The sequence below is a fragment of the Mytilus californianus genome, unplaced genomic scaffold (assembly GCF_021869535.1).
Source record: "Mytilus californianus isolate M0D057914Y unplaced genomic scaffold, xbMytCali1.0.p SCAF_15, whole genome shotgun sequence".
Taxonomy (NCBI): domain Eukaryota; kingdom Metazoa; phylum Mollusca; class Bivalvia; order Mytilida; family Mytilidae; genus Mytilus; species Mytilus californianus.
In genome coordinates, this window is record NW_026262637.1 from 22,505,823 (window position 1) to 22,520,536 (window position 14,714).

Sequence of the window (14,714 nt, forward strand, 5' to 3'; positions counted from 1 at the left end):
GGAAGTAAATACTACAGCAAACTGTAGAAAACTCTTAGTAAACAAGATAGGGGAAGTAAATACTACAGCAAACTGTAGAAAACTCTTAGTAAACAAAATAGGTGAAGTAAATACTACAACAAACTGTAGAAAACTCTTAGTAAACAAGATAGGGGAAGTAAATACTACAGCAAACTGTAGAAAACTCTTAGTAAACAAGATAGGTGAAGTACAGAGAGTATTTGAGATTAAATGTTTTAAATGAAAGGATTAAATAACAGAAATTACCAAATATATCTGACAGTTTGATAGACCACACCAGTATCTACCAATTTATATGTTATAATCTGTTAATATATAAAAAGGGATAAAAAGTTTGCCAAAAAATGTACACAGTACAACAGATCACGTCAACCCCCAACAACCGACTCTTCTGAAGAAAAAACAACCAGACATACAAACATGGTCCAGATAGCCTGACTTGCTATCTATGCACAAAATGTTGTGGGGTTAAACCAGTTTTACATACCCACAAACATGTAAACCTACTGCCTTTGAAATTTGTAGATTTGTGAAACTCTGGTGTTTGACACTGGAGGATTCTGGTCACATAAATTCTCATAGTATAGATATTGATTGTCTCAGAAACGACAATCAAATCAAATTGGCGACATACGAAATGAAACCATTGAAAAACAAAGAAGGCAATGTTCCAATAATAAAGTCTCTCTTTGACAGTAAATCTAAATCAGTGTTGCGTTTAATTTACATATAAATAAGATGTGTTGCATATTGTTTTGCAGTCACATGATTTGTTGTGTATAAAAGTTTTATTTACGATGATCCTGTCTGAATAAACTAAGAATGAATGCTCTTTTCTGGAACTATTATACATTCTGATTCCATTGAATACAATAAATGACATTGGGAAAACATTTATGCCATGTTTTTCATTTTAATTTACATAAATTGCCACAAATAAAGGTAAATTGATATATACATCAAGGAGAAATCATAGTCTCTTGTCTGTGGTATCAAATCCCTTTACAATGACTTCAGTCAGTTTGTTATGCTTTGATCTTTAACTATTAAGAAAAGCAAAGAAAAGAAGTAATAAAGAAAAGATATTCTTTTATTCCAACTACAAAATATTGATAATAAAGATACAAAATTTTTTAGGGGGGGGGGGGGGGGGATAACTCTTAGTTATTTGAGGTTTTCAAGAAAATCCTGATGTATTTTCATATACAAATAATGGTTTATGTTTACTACATGTAACTACTGTAACTTCAGGAATATAAAATTGAACAAGACAATATGTAACTCTAAAACTGCCTATTAAATAAATTATGCTTTCCCATTGTTAATTAAATACATTTGGAATGCAATTCTTTAAAAGTTGTCAATATATTATGATGCAATTTGTTGGGAGACATAATTTAACATTTACAAACATGGTTCAAAGATTACCCTGCACCCCAAATTAATCAATACTTTATTTTATAAATTTTAACTGCATCTATCCCTACAAAATAGCTCAATATAACACAATATCTGAATAGAATTCCCTTATTTATTGGTTAGACCTATATTAACTGTACTGAATACATAACATCTACTAATGTTTACTGAATACACAACATCTATTAATGTTTACTGAATACACAACATCTATAAATGTTTACTGAATACACAACATCTATTAATGTTTACTGAATACACAACATCTATTAATGTTTACTGAATACACAACATCTATTAATGTTTACTGAATACACAGCATCAATTAATGTTTACTGAATACACAGCATCTATTAATGTTTACTGAATACACAACATCAATTAATGTTTACTGAATACATATATATATATATATATTATGAAGTGTATTTCTATTTTCAGGTGATAAAAGAATCTTTATTGACACAGAAATGTTCAGATATATCCGCTGAAGATGCTGACAATGAAGATGAGACCGAAACAGACATTTCTGAGAAATGCAAAGCTATTAAATTAGATTCAGACAAATTAGACAAATTAGACAATAATGTTGAATTACCCTGGGATGTAACTAGACTTGAATCTTGTGAAATTTTATCAATTCAAAATCTAAATGATTGGGATTTTGCTATCTTTGATTTAGCCAAATTATATCCTGATACACTGTTAAGTAAGGTGAGTATCATTTTAAGGAGGTTTTTTTTAAGGGGGGGGGAATGAAAACATATCTGTATACCATATGTAAAAATATCACCATTCAAAAACAACAAAAGTAATTTAAGAACTTGACTTAATATAACAATAAGCTGTGTAAATAAACATATGAAGTCTATATGGATGGATGTTCAAGTCCAGCAGGTCATTTTAAGTCATAAATAACATAATAACATGTTAAAATACAGTGCCCTATAGTTGTTTTTCATCCTTGTCCTTTTGTCTCTGGTGGATAAATGTTTCATTGGCAATCATACTGCATTTTCTTATTTTGATATATATTGAATGAACTTGAACAGAACAATGATCATGATATTTACATAAAGGTAACATTAGTTAGAGGATATATCCACAACCTTGAACACACTATTCTGACCTTGAGCTCCAATTTATGAACACCAGCACACTACCCTGACGTCACTCTGATTTACTTTGAAAATTTTATGTATTTCCTTCCATTTCAAAATAATTTCAACATAATTTTAAACATATTGAAATTCTAAACCTGGTTAAAAATAGCTCAACAAAGTAAAGTATATATAGAAATATTAAGTTTTAGAATCTCTGAAAATACGATATACCTAATAGCAGCCATTAAAGATGTTGAATTGTGTTTACCTTTCGTACGTCACTATTTTCAATGAAACGACTTACCCTCCTTCGTGTTGATTTTCTGCCTAACTATCCTTTTCCATCTTAATAGATTAATGGATTAAGTCAAATAAAATTGAATTTGATCAGAAGAAATCTTCTTATGTTCAGTTAAACTGATGAATGACACAACTCTTAATTCAATAAATATTTCTGTTTATCAACCTCCATCACCAAATTAAATGACAAAGATTTGATGATATTTATTGAACAAGAGTGCACAAAAGACTTTGTACTACTTGATTTAAGAAATTGGCAATTATTATTATTAAAATTAGAAAATATTTCTCTTTTTTGCTAAAGTTGATATTGTAGCTAAAAAGACGGACTAACAGATTATATTACTTGTTAACAATTTTTTGCATGCAACCTTTGGTTATTATATAGTGTATAACCCCATTAATTGTGCTGGGATGACATCAACGCTTAGATATTTAACCATATATTAGGTGGCCTACAGATGATTTAAGGGAACACTCTCGTCAATGTCTTTCCTTGGAATACACATATTAGGCCTCTAGTTTTCTCAATTGAATTGTTTCATATTTTTGTCAGTCCGTCCGTCCGAGTCGATATGTTGGACAATAACTCAAAAACACTTTAACCAATTTGCATGAAACTTTTGTGAATTGTTTATATCTATTGACATGAGCTTCCTTTTAATTTTCATAAATTTTGGATTTTACGTTTCCGAGTTATGGGGTTTTATTCACTAAAAAAGGGGGATTTTCCCGTTTTCGGACAATAAATCAAAAATGTTTTGAGCAGTTTTCATGAAACTTTGGTAAATTGTTTATATCTATTGATGTGAGCTCCCTTTTGATTTTTTTATAAATTTAAGATTTTACGTTTCTGAGTTATGGGGTTTCATTCTTTAAAAAAGGGGGATTTTCCAGTTTTTGGACAATAACTCAAAAGTTCTTTGAGCAGTTTTGATGAAAATTTGGTGACTGGTTTATATGTATTTAAATGACCTCCCTTTAGTTTTTTTTATAAATTTCTGATATGACATTGAGGAGTTATGGAACTTTATTCTTTGAAAAATCGACGGGCGTATCATGCACTCATTGCGCAGCTCTTTATTCTCATTGTCGAAAGCCGTACAGTTGCCTATAATTGCTAACATCCACTTCATTTTTACTTTGGTGGATAGTTGTCTCATTGGCAAGCATACCATATCTCATTATTTTTTATATAATATAAAAAAATGATGGAAATTTTCCACTAGAAAGTTGTACACTATTTCAATCTTATTCATTTAAAAAATAAAACAAAACAAAGAACTTGCAAAGAAGCAAATCTTTTTATGTCTTAAGGATGTGATTGTACTATTATCACATAAGGTAACTTTTCTTTCTTCTAAAACAAAGGTCACAAGACATTCATTGCTATAGTAACCTTACGTCAAGTCCATCTTCTTGTAAGGGCAGCTAGCATCAGATGTCAGAGAAATATGAACAGATTAATGGTAGAGAATATTAGTAATTGGAGAGGAAAGCTGACATTAAATATCCATTGACATAACTGGCTTAACCAATTTATTGACATAAGACAATTATAGAACATTCATGTTCAGACTTTTCCAGTCATTTTATATTTTCATACTCAGAATTTCTTTTCGTCAAATTGTTGAATTATCTTTTATATTTTTTGATAATGTAAATTGTACATATGTAAATTGCAATATTGATCTTACATATTTAGATGAAAAGGAAAATTTGTAAGAAAATGTGAATTGGACATCTACCTTACAATCGTCCAAAGTATGCTTGAAATATTTGCTACAGGACATTAATTAAGCAACAATAAATCAATCTACCTTACAACATTTACCTTACAGTCGTCTGAAGTGTGAATGAATTATTGCTACTGGACATTAATTAAGCAACAATCAATCAATCCATCTACGGTACCTTACAACATCTTGTGATCAAAAACTATATATACATATTGATAAAATAATAACAATGTTTACATTTTATTACAGGTTGGTTATAAGTTATTTATGGAAGTAGGGTTGTTTGAAACATTCCGGATACCTTTGCCACAGTTTTTACATTACTTCCATTCTTTAGAAAAAGGTTACAGATCAAAGCCATGTAAGTATGGTAACAGGACATTTACTGTTATACCCACAGATATTAACCACGTAGCCACACGTGACATCTTTTTTCTTTGATCTTTTACTTTTCATAGCATTTAGGGTCATTATATTATGTTGTGTACCATAGATTTTTTTTATGAACCGCTGTCATGGTGATTAGAATAGGGGATTCCATACTACAAATGAAGAAAACAAGATTCTGAAAAAAAAACTTGCAAACTTTTAAACCACAGGTTATATATATATATATAGTTGATGCATTAATGTACTCCAGAACATTGTTTAAAGGAAAGAATATTAATGATATTGTTAGAAGAACTTAATGGTTAGTAAGTATTAGAACAACTTAACTGAAAGTGTTAAGGTTGGTGTAAATTCAGATATTTGACAGAAACTTGAACATGGGATACTACTTAAAAGACCAATTAAAAATCTTGTTTCTAAATGTCAGTTACCTGTACATTTCATGTTTTATTTGTCACATTCATTATTGCTAAGAGTTTAAAAAATGTCTGGATTCAGCAGATAAATTTGATGGAACGGTTTCCCTGAAAGTGTAAATGTAATCATGTAGCTGATTATTTTCTGAATGCTCTTAGTTAACAACATAAAAAATTAAAATAAATTGATAATTATACTATAGTGCAACAGATTCTAATGATACACTTGGATTTGATATTTAACAAAAAAGCCCAAAAGCTATCTAAATATTGTTCAGGAAACTTCACAGAATTTTATTTTGGGGAATTAAGGTTTTCTTTGCCAGTTTTCATTAAAATTTCTATTTGAATCTCTAGTAAAAATTTTACATCACAGATTTGCACTTTAAATTTAATTAAGTTTAAATGTTATTATTTAGGATGAATAAAACGAAATTTGTTTACTCTTTTACAGAAAGATGAAAGGGACATCACATTTATAGATATGGAATACTTTTTAATTTTATGTTGGTTAATAGATACAAATTTTAATATTCTTGGTTTAATATCCTTCTAGATACTAGCTTTTGATCATAAACAAGCTTCTGTCCAAGTTTGGTACAAATCCAGGATAGTTTAAGAAAGTTATTAAAATTTTGAAAACTTTAACCACAGAGTGAATGTAATGTTAACTGGCATGAAAACTAAGTCCATTTATGAGTAAAATACGTATAAACAGGATTTTTTTTTTACAAAATTTACTTCTGGATACTATCTTATGATCATAAACAAGCTTCTGTCCAAGTTTGGTAGAAATCCAGGATAGTTTAAGAAAGTTATTAAAATTTGAAAAACTTTTAACCACAGAGTGAATATTTGTGGACGCCGCCGACGGAATGTAGGATCGCTATGTCTCGCTTTTGCGACAAAAGTCTCAGGCTTGACAAAAATAGAGGTCGATTTCAATATTGACAATTTTCACAAATACCGTTCAGGAGTTATGGTCCTTTATAGATTTTAAAATTACCAGTTATAACGTGTCTGTGTAATAATCTATAAACTGCTCAACCAATGCTTTTCAAATTTTTATATGTTGTTACTGATGACAAAATGGAGGTATATTTCAAATTGATGATCTTCCCTTTTAGCCTTCAGGATTTATGGTCCTTGATAGATTGGAAAATAAGCACAGACCGTGGCAGGTCAAAAAAGCCTAAAAGCGCCTTTCAAAAAATAAAACCCAATTTGCTGTCATTTTGACAGCTCATTTCTTGTTGTTTTCCAATCTAAAGTATTAACCATGAGTACAAAATACTGGAAATAGTAATAAATGCATATAAGACCGCAGTTTGTCTAAAAATTTTCAAGTTTCATTGACCTTGGCTATATAATAGCAGCCAGTTTTATAGGTGGAGAAAGTTGGCATGAAAACTTGTAGTTCTTGTCCATGGAAAATAAAAGTTCAGTATAAATCCAATATTACCCATGAGGACAGTAATCACATCTAGTTATTTCTTGATTCAACAATAAAAGTACACCAGATTTCAAAGTTTGAATAAACAAATGATTTAATGAACTGTTGACCTTCTAGAAACCAATGTCCTTGGAATTAATCCTGGCAGTATACTTAACATCCCCACTAATGGTTATTGCAATGAGAATATTCTGTAGTGACCCAGGCTTTGATTGATTTAAAAGGGAAATTATAGTTATCAACATTTGCATGATTTTAGATGATTTATCAAACAGTGACATGAAATGTCAATTTATTAGAAGGAGGACTAGAATATACATACTTTGATTTTCATTGGTTATAGAGTATACATGATGGTCAGGGCTACTTTGATTTTCATTGGTTATAGAGTATACATGGTGGTCAGGGCTACTTTGATTTTCATTGGTTATAAGTTGATTATTTGTTTGTTATTGTTTAACACTATTTCCTGCATTCAACTGATTGAAGAAGTATAAGTGACTGGAGTAAACTGGAAAGAAACATTCAAGAGACTTTAAGGCTGATTTATATTTTGAAATATATAGTCTCTGATGTAAATCAATGAGCTCTGATTTCGTCTTCTGTTTGATATTTAACATGACTTCTTTCCCACATCTGGTTTTATTTATATGTAAATTGTTGCTGTGTTCTACCGTTCTCACTTATATTGTACCAACAGAAACATAGAAGATGCTGCTGTTGAAAAGTTTTATTCATTAATAAAGTTGATAATGCAAACATGCTAGTGTTTTTATGCCCCACCTACGATTGTAGTAGGGGCATTATGTTTTCTGGTTTGTGCGTCCGTCTGTCCGTCCCACTTCAGGTTAAAGTTTTTGGTCAAGGTAGTTTTTTGATGAAGTTGAAGTCCAATCAACTTGAAACATAGTACTCATGTTCCCTATGATATGATCTTTCTTATTTTAATGCCAAATTAGAGTTTTGACCCCAATTTCACGGTCCACAGAACATAGAAAATGATAGTGCGAGTGGGGCATGTGACTGTCAAGGCCTCAACCCCTACCTTTGCAGATGCTATGCTGCCAATTATTTTTTCTTCATCATTTGTTAAAGGAGATGTGGGGTATACATCAATGAGACAGCAACCCAATGACACAAAGAACCAAAAACAAATTTAATTTTTTTTTTCTGTTCACAAATAAAGTTAAAAAAGTCACCAATAGAATCTATTGGTAAAGGGAACTTTTGAACACCACACTACACTACTTATTTATTTCCAAGTTTACACAAATGGAAAATTGATACAAATGAAAAAATACAATAAGTGTAGTTTATCGAGTATAAATTTTAAGACATGTAATACAAGAAGTTTGAAATATTAAGATGATGGTGATAAAACTCTAGTAGTTTTTTTATTGATAGATACTGTTACATTTGTAAAAAAGTTGATAGAAATTTACTGCCTAAAAGGCAACAGTTTAGTATTGCCAGGGTATTGTTTGTCAAGATACAAATGATCATTGATTTTGTTGGTAAAACTTTTCTATGTTTATAGAAAGGTGGTTCTTTGATTTTTATGTGCTGCCATCAATAGAAGAAAGGCATTATGTTTTTGTTTTATGATCTGCCCTTGATAGTGGAGGACATTATGTTTCTTGGTCTGTGCGTCTGTCTGTCTATTATGACATTTTTAGATTATGCCAAATTATGTTTCTGTAATGGTAAAGAACTCTATGTGGCATTTAATCGTGAGTTTTAAATCTTTTATTATTCCTGTCAGCCTCTAATCAGACTTAATCAGTGTTACTTTTATATAATTGAAATCTCAATAACAGAGTTTGATGTCTCCATTTGTCCTGTAAACATCTAAGATTCACTATATTTCAAGTCAAAAAATGTGTGTCTGTATCATTTGAGACTTAATCATATTACCTATAACATATGATTTTTCTCTTGCTTTCAGATCATAATAGAGTGCATGCTACTGATGTATTACATGGAGTGTACTACCTCACTACACAACCTATCCCTGGATTTACTCAAGTACATAACAGTGATATGTTTAACAGAAACGGGTCCTCTAGTGAATCAGGTATGTCAATAGTCTACAGTTTTTAAAGTCTCTGGTATAACCATCTGGCAGCGGTGGCGTAAACTATTTGTATAAAGCTTTATATTTCAGAAGGTAGAAGACCTGGATGATTCATATCTTGTATGCAGATACCTTGTTACGAAGTTTCTGTCTGACATATGTCCATTGTCCTTGACCTCATTTTCACGATTCAGTGACTGCTTGAAAAAAAATTATTGTTTTTTTGTCATGTGAATTTCTCACTTATTATGAGTAATAGAATAACTATATTTGGTATATGGGTTCCTTGCAACGTCTACATGTCCGCCAGACAGGATTCACCCAGGCATGGGGTAATGCAAATTTGTAATTGTAATGCATGGTAATGCATTACATTTTTCCAAGTAATTGCATGTAATGTGTAATGCAGCAATTTGTGCATTACATGTAATTGTAATATAATGCATTACTTTAGCAAAAAGTTGTGTAATTTCATGCATTACATGGCATTACATGTCATTACTTTTTTCACATACTACTACATCTTTAACATGATATTGTTGGAGTTTTAACTAAACCAAATTTAAGATTTCTTGATTAACTAAGAATATGTTAATCATTAGATTATACTCTTTTTTTCATCTTATTTCATACATTTCCCAGCATAAAAAGATTGATATTTGAAAAGCATAACTGTATTGTTGTCATAAGATCAAAGAATATCTTGTCTTGCTTAAATAAAAGATAATTAAACTTTGTTATAAAACACTAACTAGTTTGTTTTACAATCAATATTTTCACCATTTAGACAATTGTTCATTAATTAAGGTCTATGTTTATTTTATAATTAGGGAAGTAATTCACAGTAATTAAATATTTCGTTTAAAATTAAAAAAACAACAAAAAGTGTATTTATAAAAGTAAAGTCAACATTAAGTTAAAATAATTAAAATTGTAAAAGCTGAATTAAATAGACTTTTTACATTTATACTTATATTCAATTCATGGAACAGTTACTGCATATGCTAGAATCTTTTGTGACTTCTAGTTGTCTTTCAAACTGTAATTTTTCTATTCACTTAATAAAATTTTCAAATGTAATGTGTAATTCAAGGCATTACTTTGCAAAAGTAATTGTAATATAATGCATTACTTTGATAAATGCATGTAATTGTAATATAATGCATGGTTTGGTCAAAGTAATTGTAATATAATGCATTACATTGCAATGTAATTCGCCCCATGCCTGGATTCACCTGACCTTGACCTCATTTCATGGATCAGTGATTAAGGTTAAAGTTATGCAATTAGGTCCGTTTCTCAAATACTATAAGTAGTAGGTCAACTATATGTGGTGTATGGAATGATTGTAATGGGCACATGTCAGTCTGGCAGGTTTCATCTGACCTTGACCTCATTTTCATGGGTCATAGGTCAATGTTAAGTTTTTGTGTTTTGGTCTGTTTTTCAAGTATTATAAGCAATAGGTCAACTATATTTGATGTATGGAATGATTGTAAGGTGTACATGTCTGTCTGGGAGGTATTATCTGACCTTGACCCCATTTGCATGGTTCATTGGTCAATGTTAAGTTTTTATGTGTTTTGGTCTGTTTTTCAATTAATTACCATAAGCAATAGGTCAACTATATTTGGTGTTTAAAAAAATTGTAAGGTATATATGTCTGTCTGACAGGATTTATCTGACCTTGATCTCATTCTCACAGATCTTTAAGAATGTTAATTTTATGTGATACTTTTAGTAAAACCTTTACCTTTAAGACTTTCAGCATTAAATCAATGGTCAGTAAAGCAGGCGAGACATTTCAGCGTGTGCACTCTTGTCTCCTTTTTCAATTATAGTCCATTACAGTGATATGTTTAACAGAAACCGGTCCTCTAGTGAATCAGGTACGTCAATAGTCTACAGTTTTTGATTCAGCCATGCTGGATCTATGTGATCACTCTGTTTTTGGAGATGGTGCAGAATACTAAGTTGAAGACATATCATGAAACTAATTATGTGTTTTTTTGACTTGCAGAAACTTTCTACATTATTTTAGTCATCAACTGCCAACTTTTGACATATTATTTGCCCTTAAATTAAGAAAAGATTGGTCGAACAACCCTTTTATTTTAGATATACACTTGCATATAGTTCCTTTGTAAATCAAAATTAATAATGATTTACTATTTATGTATTAATTTCAAAAAGTATTTGTACATCAATTGAATCAGTTGATAAGAATTTTGAAAGTATAATATTAGTATCTTATGCTTGTGTAAATTATTGTTCAATAAAATGTAGGTCAACATGTGTATTAATATATCTAAGTTGATTCCCACTCTTTTTTGAAATGGTATTACTCCAATTCTTTCCGTTGGCAAGTAAGAGTCAGTATGATCATCAACTGTCATGATTATCAAATAATTACACTCAAAGGTGTAAGTATTAATTGGAAACAACCCTAGTCTTAATTCACCACAGTTAATATCTCATGACCTGTTACATAATTAAATAAGCACAATTCATTACACACCTATCTGAATACACACATACTTGACCTCAATAGTAAACCTACAATTGTATTATTTATTTTGAATTACACTACATTAAAATATTCTGTTAATTTTACTAGCTAGCTGAAATTAATCAGATGTGGTTTTTTTTTCCAAAGAAAAGACAAAAATGAAAAAAAATATGTATTAAAATGTAAGCAAATTTTATTTCACTTGTAAAATTAGTGTCATTATCATCTGACATAAGTCAATAATCAAGATCTAATGAATTAGTTACAATTATCAGAAATTTGGTTGAAACAATAAATAAAATTGCATAACTCTTACCTGAGCATTTTCTGCAATAAAATTTATTTGTTTGTTCTACATTTATATCCCATTATATTGCTATTTAACAGTAATTGGAAATATCTCAGCATTAAGTATTTGTAAATTTAAATTTGAATACAGGAAATGTATTTTTTCTTAATGAAGAATGAACACCAATTTAGATAAAAAATAGTTATTATTTTAAAAATTTTTGTTGTTGAGAAAGTGCGTTTCCAAGGTCTCTTTCTGGAAATTATTAAGCCAGTTATTATTAATGGCATATACAAATATATATATATTACTATGACGATTTCCCTTTCCAGAGTGTAAATTAAAATATCAATATCTATATTAATATTGCAAAATTCCCTACCTTTGGACAATAACAAAGGAATTTTTCAGTAAGATTAGAAATGAAAAGAGAAAAAATATTGAAAAAAGTATGGTCAGAAAGAATATCAGACTAGCTATGAATATGGCTGGATCACAACATTGACGATGCTTTGATTATCTCTTCGTAAACTGTTCTTTCTGATAAATGTTGAAGTGTAAAATCGAGTGCAAAAGTTCCTTTCTTGGCTTATTTAAGGTCTATCCAGTGGTGTTTTTTTCTCTCTCCAGAATTCACAAGCAACAGCCAATTACAACAAAACAAGTTAAATCTATATATTTAGTTGGTCTTTCTCAGAGTATTTATGTTTAAAGGTGGTCACTTTTAGAGAAGGACTTACTAATTATTCTTCTATTTAATTTATTTTATTTAGATGACTGTGTATTTATCAGTACTCGTAGGATACCAATTTCATTGGTACAGGTAAACCACAGTTTTGAATGTTCAACATTGTACAAATATTTTTTATAGGATTATAGGCAGACTTTGGCAAAACCACAAAATTAAAAATACATGAAAATATGTTTCTTCCTCAATCCAAGAAAATGAATAAATCCACAGCACTTGACCTTTAATATCACATTAGTAAACTTTGTAAAGAGTTTAAAGGTCACTACTTTCATTAATTGAAACATGTTTTCCCAGAATACATGCCTTCATTTGGTTAAAAGTACATGTTTGAAAGCTGTTTCAATCCTCTCTTTAAATATTGTTGTTGAAAATGAGAGTAAATTACCTTATATAACTAGAAACATTATGAAATAATTACAAGGAATTTCTATGGATTAGAATTGGCAATAAAATAAAAAATGTCTTTATATTTAGTGTGAAACATTGCTGTTTTAATTAGTGTATTGATTATGTTTGTTTTCCATGATGCTGTATTAAATGTGTAATCTAGCATTAGCTTGGGAATCTTCCTAGAATACTTGTCAAAAACCATTACATGTGCAGTTGGCAGAAAAATCAATCGGCCTGTTCATATCTTTGCTATCATAGGTAGCATTTACAGTCTTGATCTTATAAAACTGAGGCCTATTGAGATCAAAATGGGTTAACATCCAGGATCCCGTTGTGTCATGTGTAATTTAATTCTGGCACTTGCCTTAATGGCTTGATGTCCCTAATGACTGTTTGAAGATGTTTAATTTTGACGCAGAATTCGATGAAAACAATAATGTCAAGGAAATATTTAGCTATTTATTTGAAACTGTGCATTTCTAAATTGAAACTGTGCATTAAATGATGGTAGAGCTGCAATTTTTTGCACGAGTAGAATATTTAGCATCCAATTATTGGTTGGCAGTTTTGGATTAAAGGAAAATTTGTCATAATTGGGTTACTTCTTGTCAAACCAGGCTTTTGATGTTTAGAAATCATTTTAAAGCTTGGAAAAACACAATATTTGTACAATTAGTTTATTATTCAAACAGAAGTTTGAAAAATATCACTGTGTCCAAGAGACATTCTATTAAGATGATGTTATAAGCTCACCTTTTGGCCTTTACAATTGAAAAGTCACAAATTGTTATATTGATTGATTGATTGATTGGATGTCTTACAGATACATCACCCTCATCATGCATGAACTATTTGTCACTGGACATTAAGCAAAACAAGAGTTAATTAGTTAATCCTTGGAATATAAGACTACATAACCTAGTCAATTTTCTCATTTGGCATAATTTCTGTTGGTTCCTATATGTAAGTGATGTTGAGGAATAAAAAAGGCAAATGCTACCAAAATTGTCAGGTTTTGAATCTTCACATCAATACTTAGATATGACCAAGAGGTCTTTCCCAAAGATGTTGATGTGACATCTATGATATGAGCAAGAGGTCTTTCCCAAAGATGTTGATGTGACATCTATGATATGAGCAAGAGGTCTTTCCCAAAGATGTTGATGTGACATCTATATTAGTTTGGGTCGCTGTTCATGTTTCACTTTCTTATTAACTATGAATGAATGAATTTTTAGAGGTTCAGTTTTTGGAATAGGTTTTGGAAGGTATTGTGATATGCTATTGATATGTTTGTGACAAGTACATGGCAAAATATACCTCTATATTCATATTGCAATACCATAAAGCCTAGAAAAGGATAATCTATAAAAGGATGTTAGAAATTGTGTTAAGTGCTTGGATAGTAAGCAGCACCACAAGACTTAACAATTTTCTCCTTTAGGCAGTCAATTAGTAAAGACTCTGCTTCATCAAATAATATCTTACATGCAATAATGGCTTAGCTGTAATATATTATTGTCTATTGTCAATTTAACATTGTTTTTCATCACTTGAAAATGATTGAATTGTTTGAAATGTGCGTCTCAGCTGTTGAAAGAAATAACAAGTTTTATTTTAAGATCTTCAAGTGTTAGAACAAATTTACGGATTTTCCTTGTACTCTATTTAGAAATTGCTTTTTATATAGATGAATGATGCAAGTCTTAATAAGTTCTTTTAAGATACTATCTCTTCAAATGGATTGCAGAATTTTAAGTTTGACGTCATGCATGCAAATAAAAAGTCTGCCTTTCTTATAGTAATTTGAGGTTATTTTGAATAGACATAAGTGTTTTTCAGTATGCATATTCATTGGTT

At 30.1% G+C, this 14,714-nt stretch overlaps 1 protein-coding gene across 1 annotated transcript in view; it reads left to right on the forward strand.

Annotated features, from left to right (window-relative positions):
- The window catches only part of LOC127725675 (cGMP-inhibited 3',5'-cyclic phosphodiesterase 3A-like), a 77,850-nt gene that overhangs the window by 33,470 nt on the left and 29,666 nt on the right, over positions 1-14,714 (forward strand). The window contains exons 4-6 of the mRNA XM_052232826.1: positions 1,882-2,154; positions 4,832-4,943; positions 8,787-8,915. Of these exons, the coding sequence (XP_052088786.1) occupies positions 1,882-2,154; positions 4,832-4,943; positions 8,787-8,915 (514 nt within the window). The remainder of the gene's footprint in view (positions 1-1,881; positions 2,155-4,831; positions 4,944-8,786; positions 8,916-14,714) is intronic.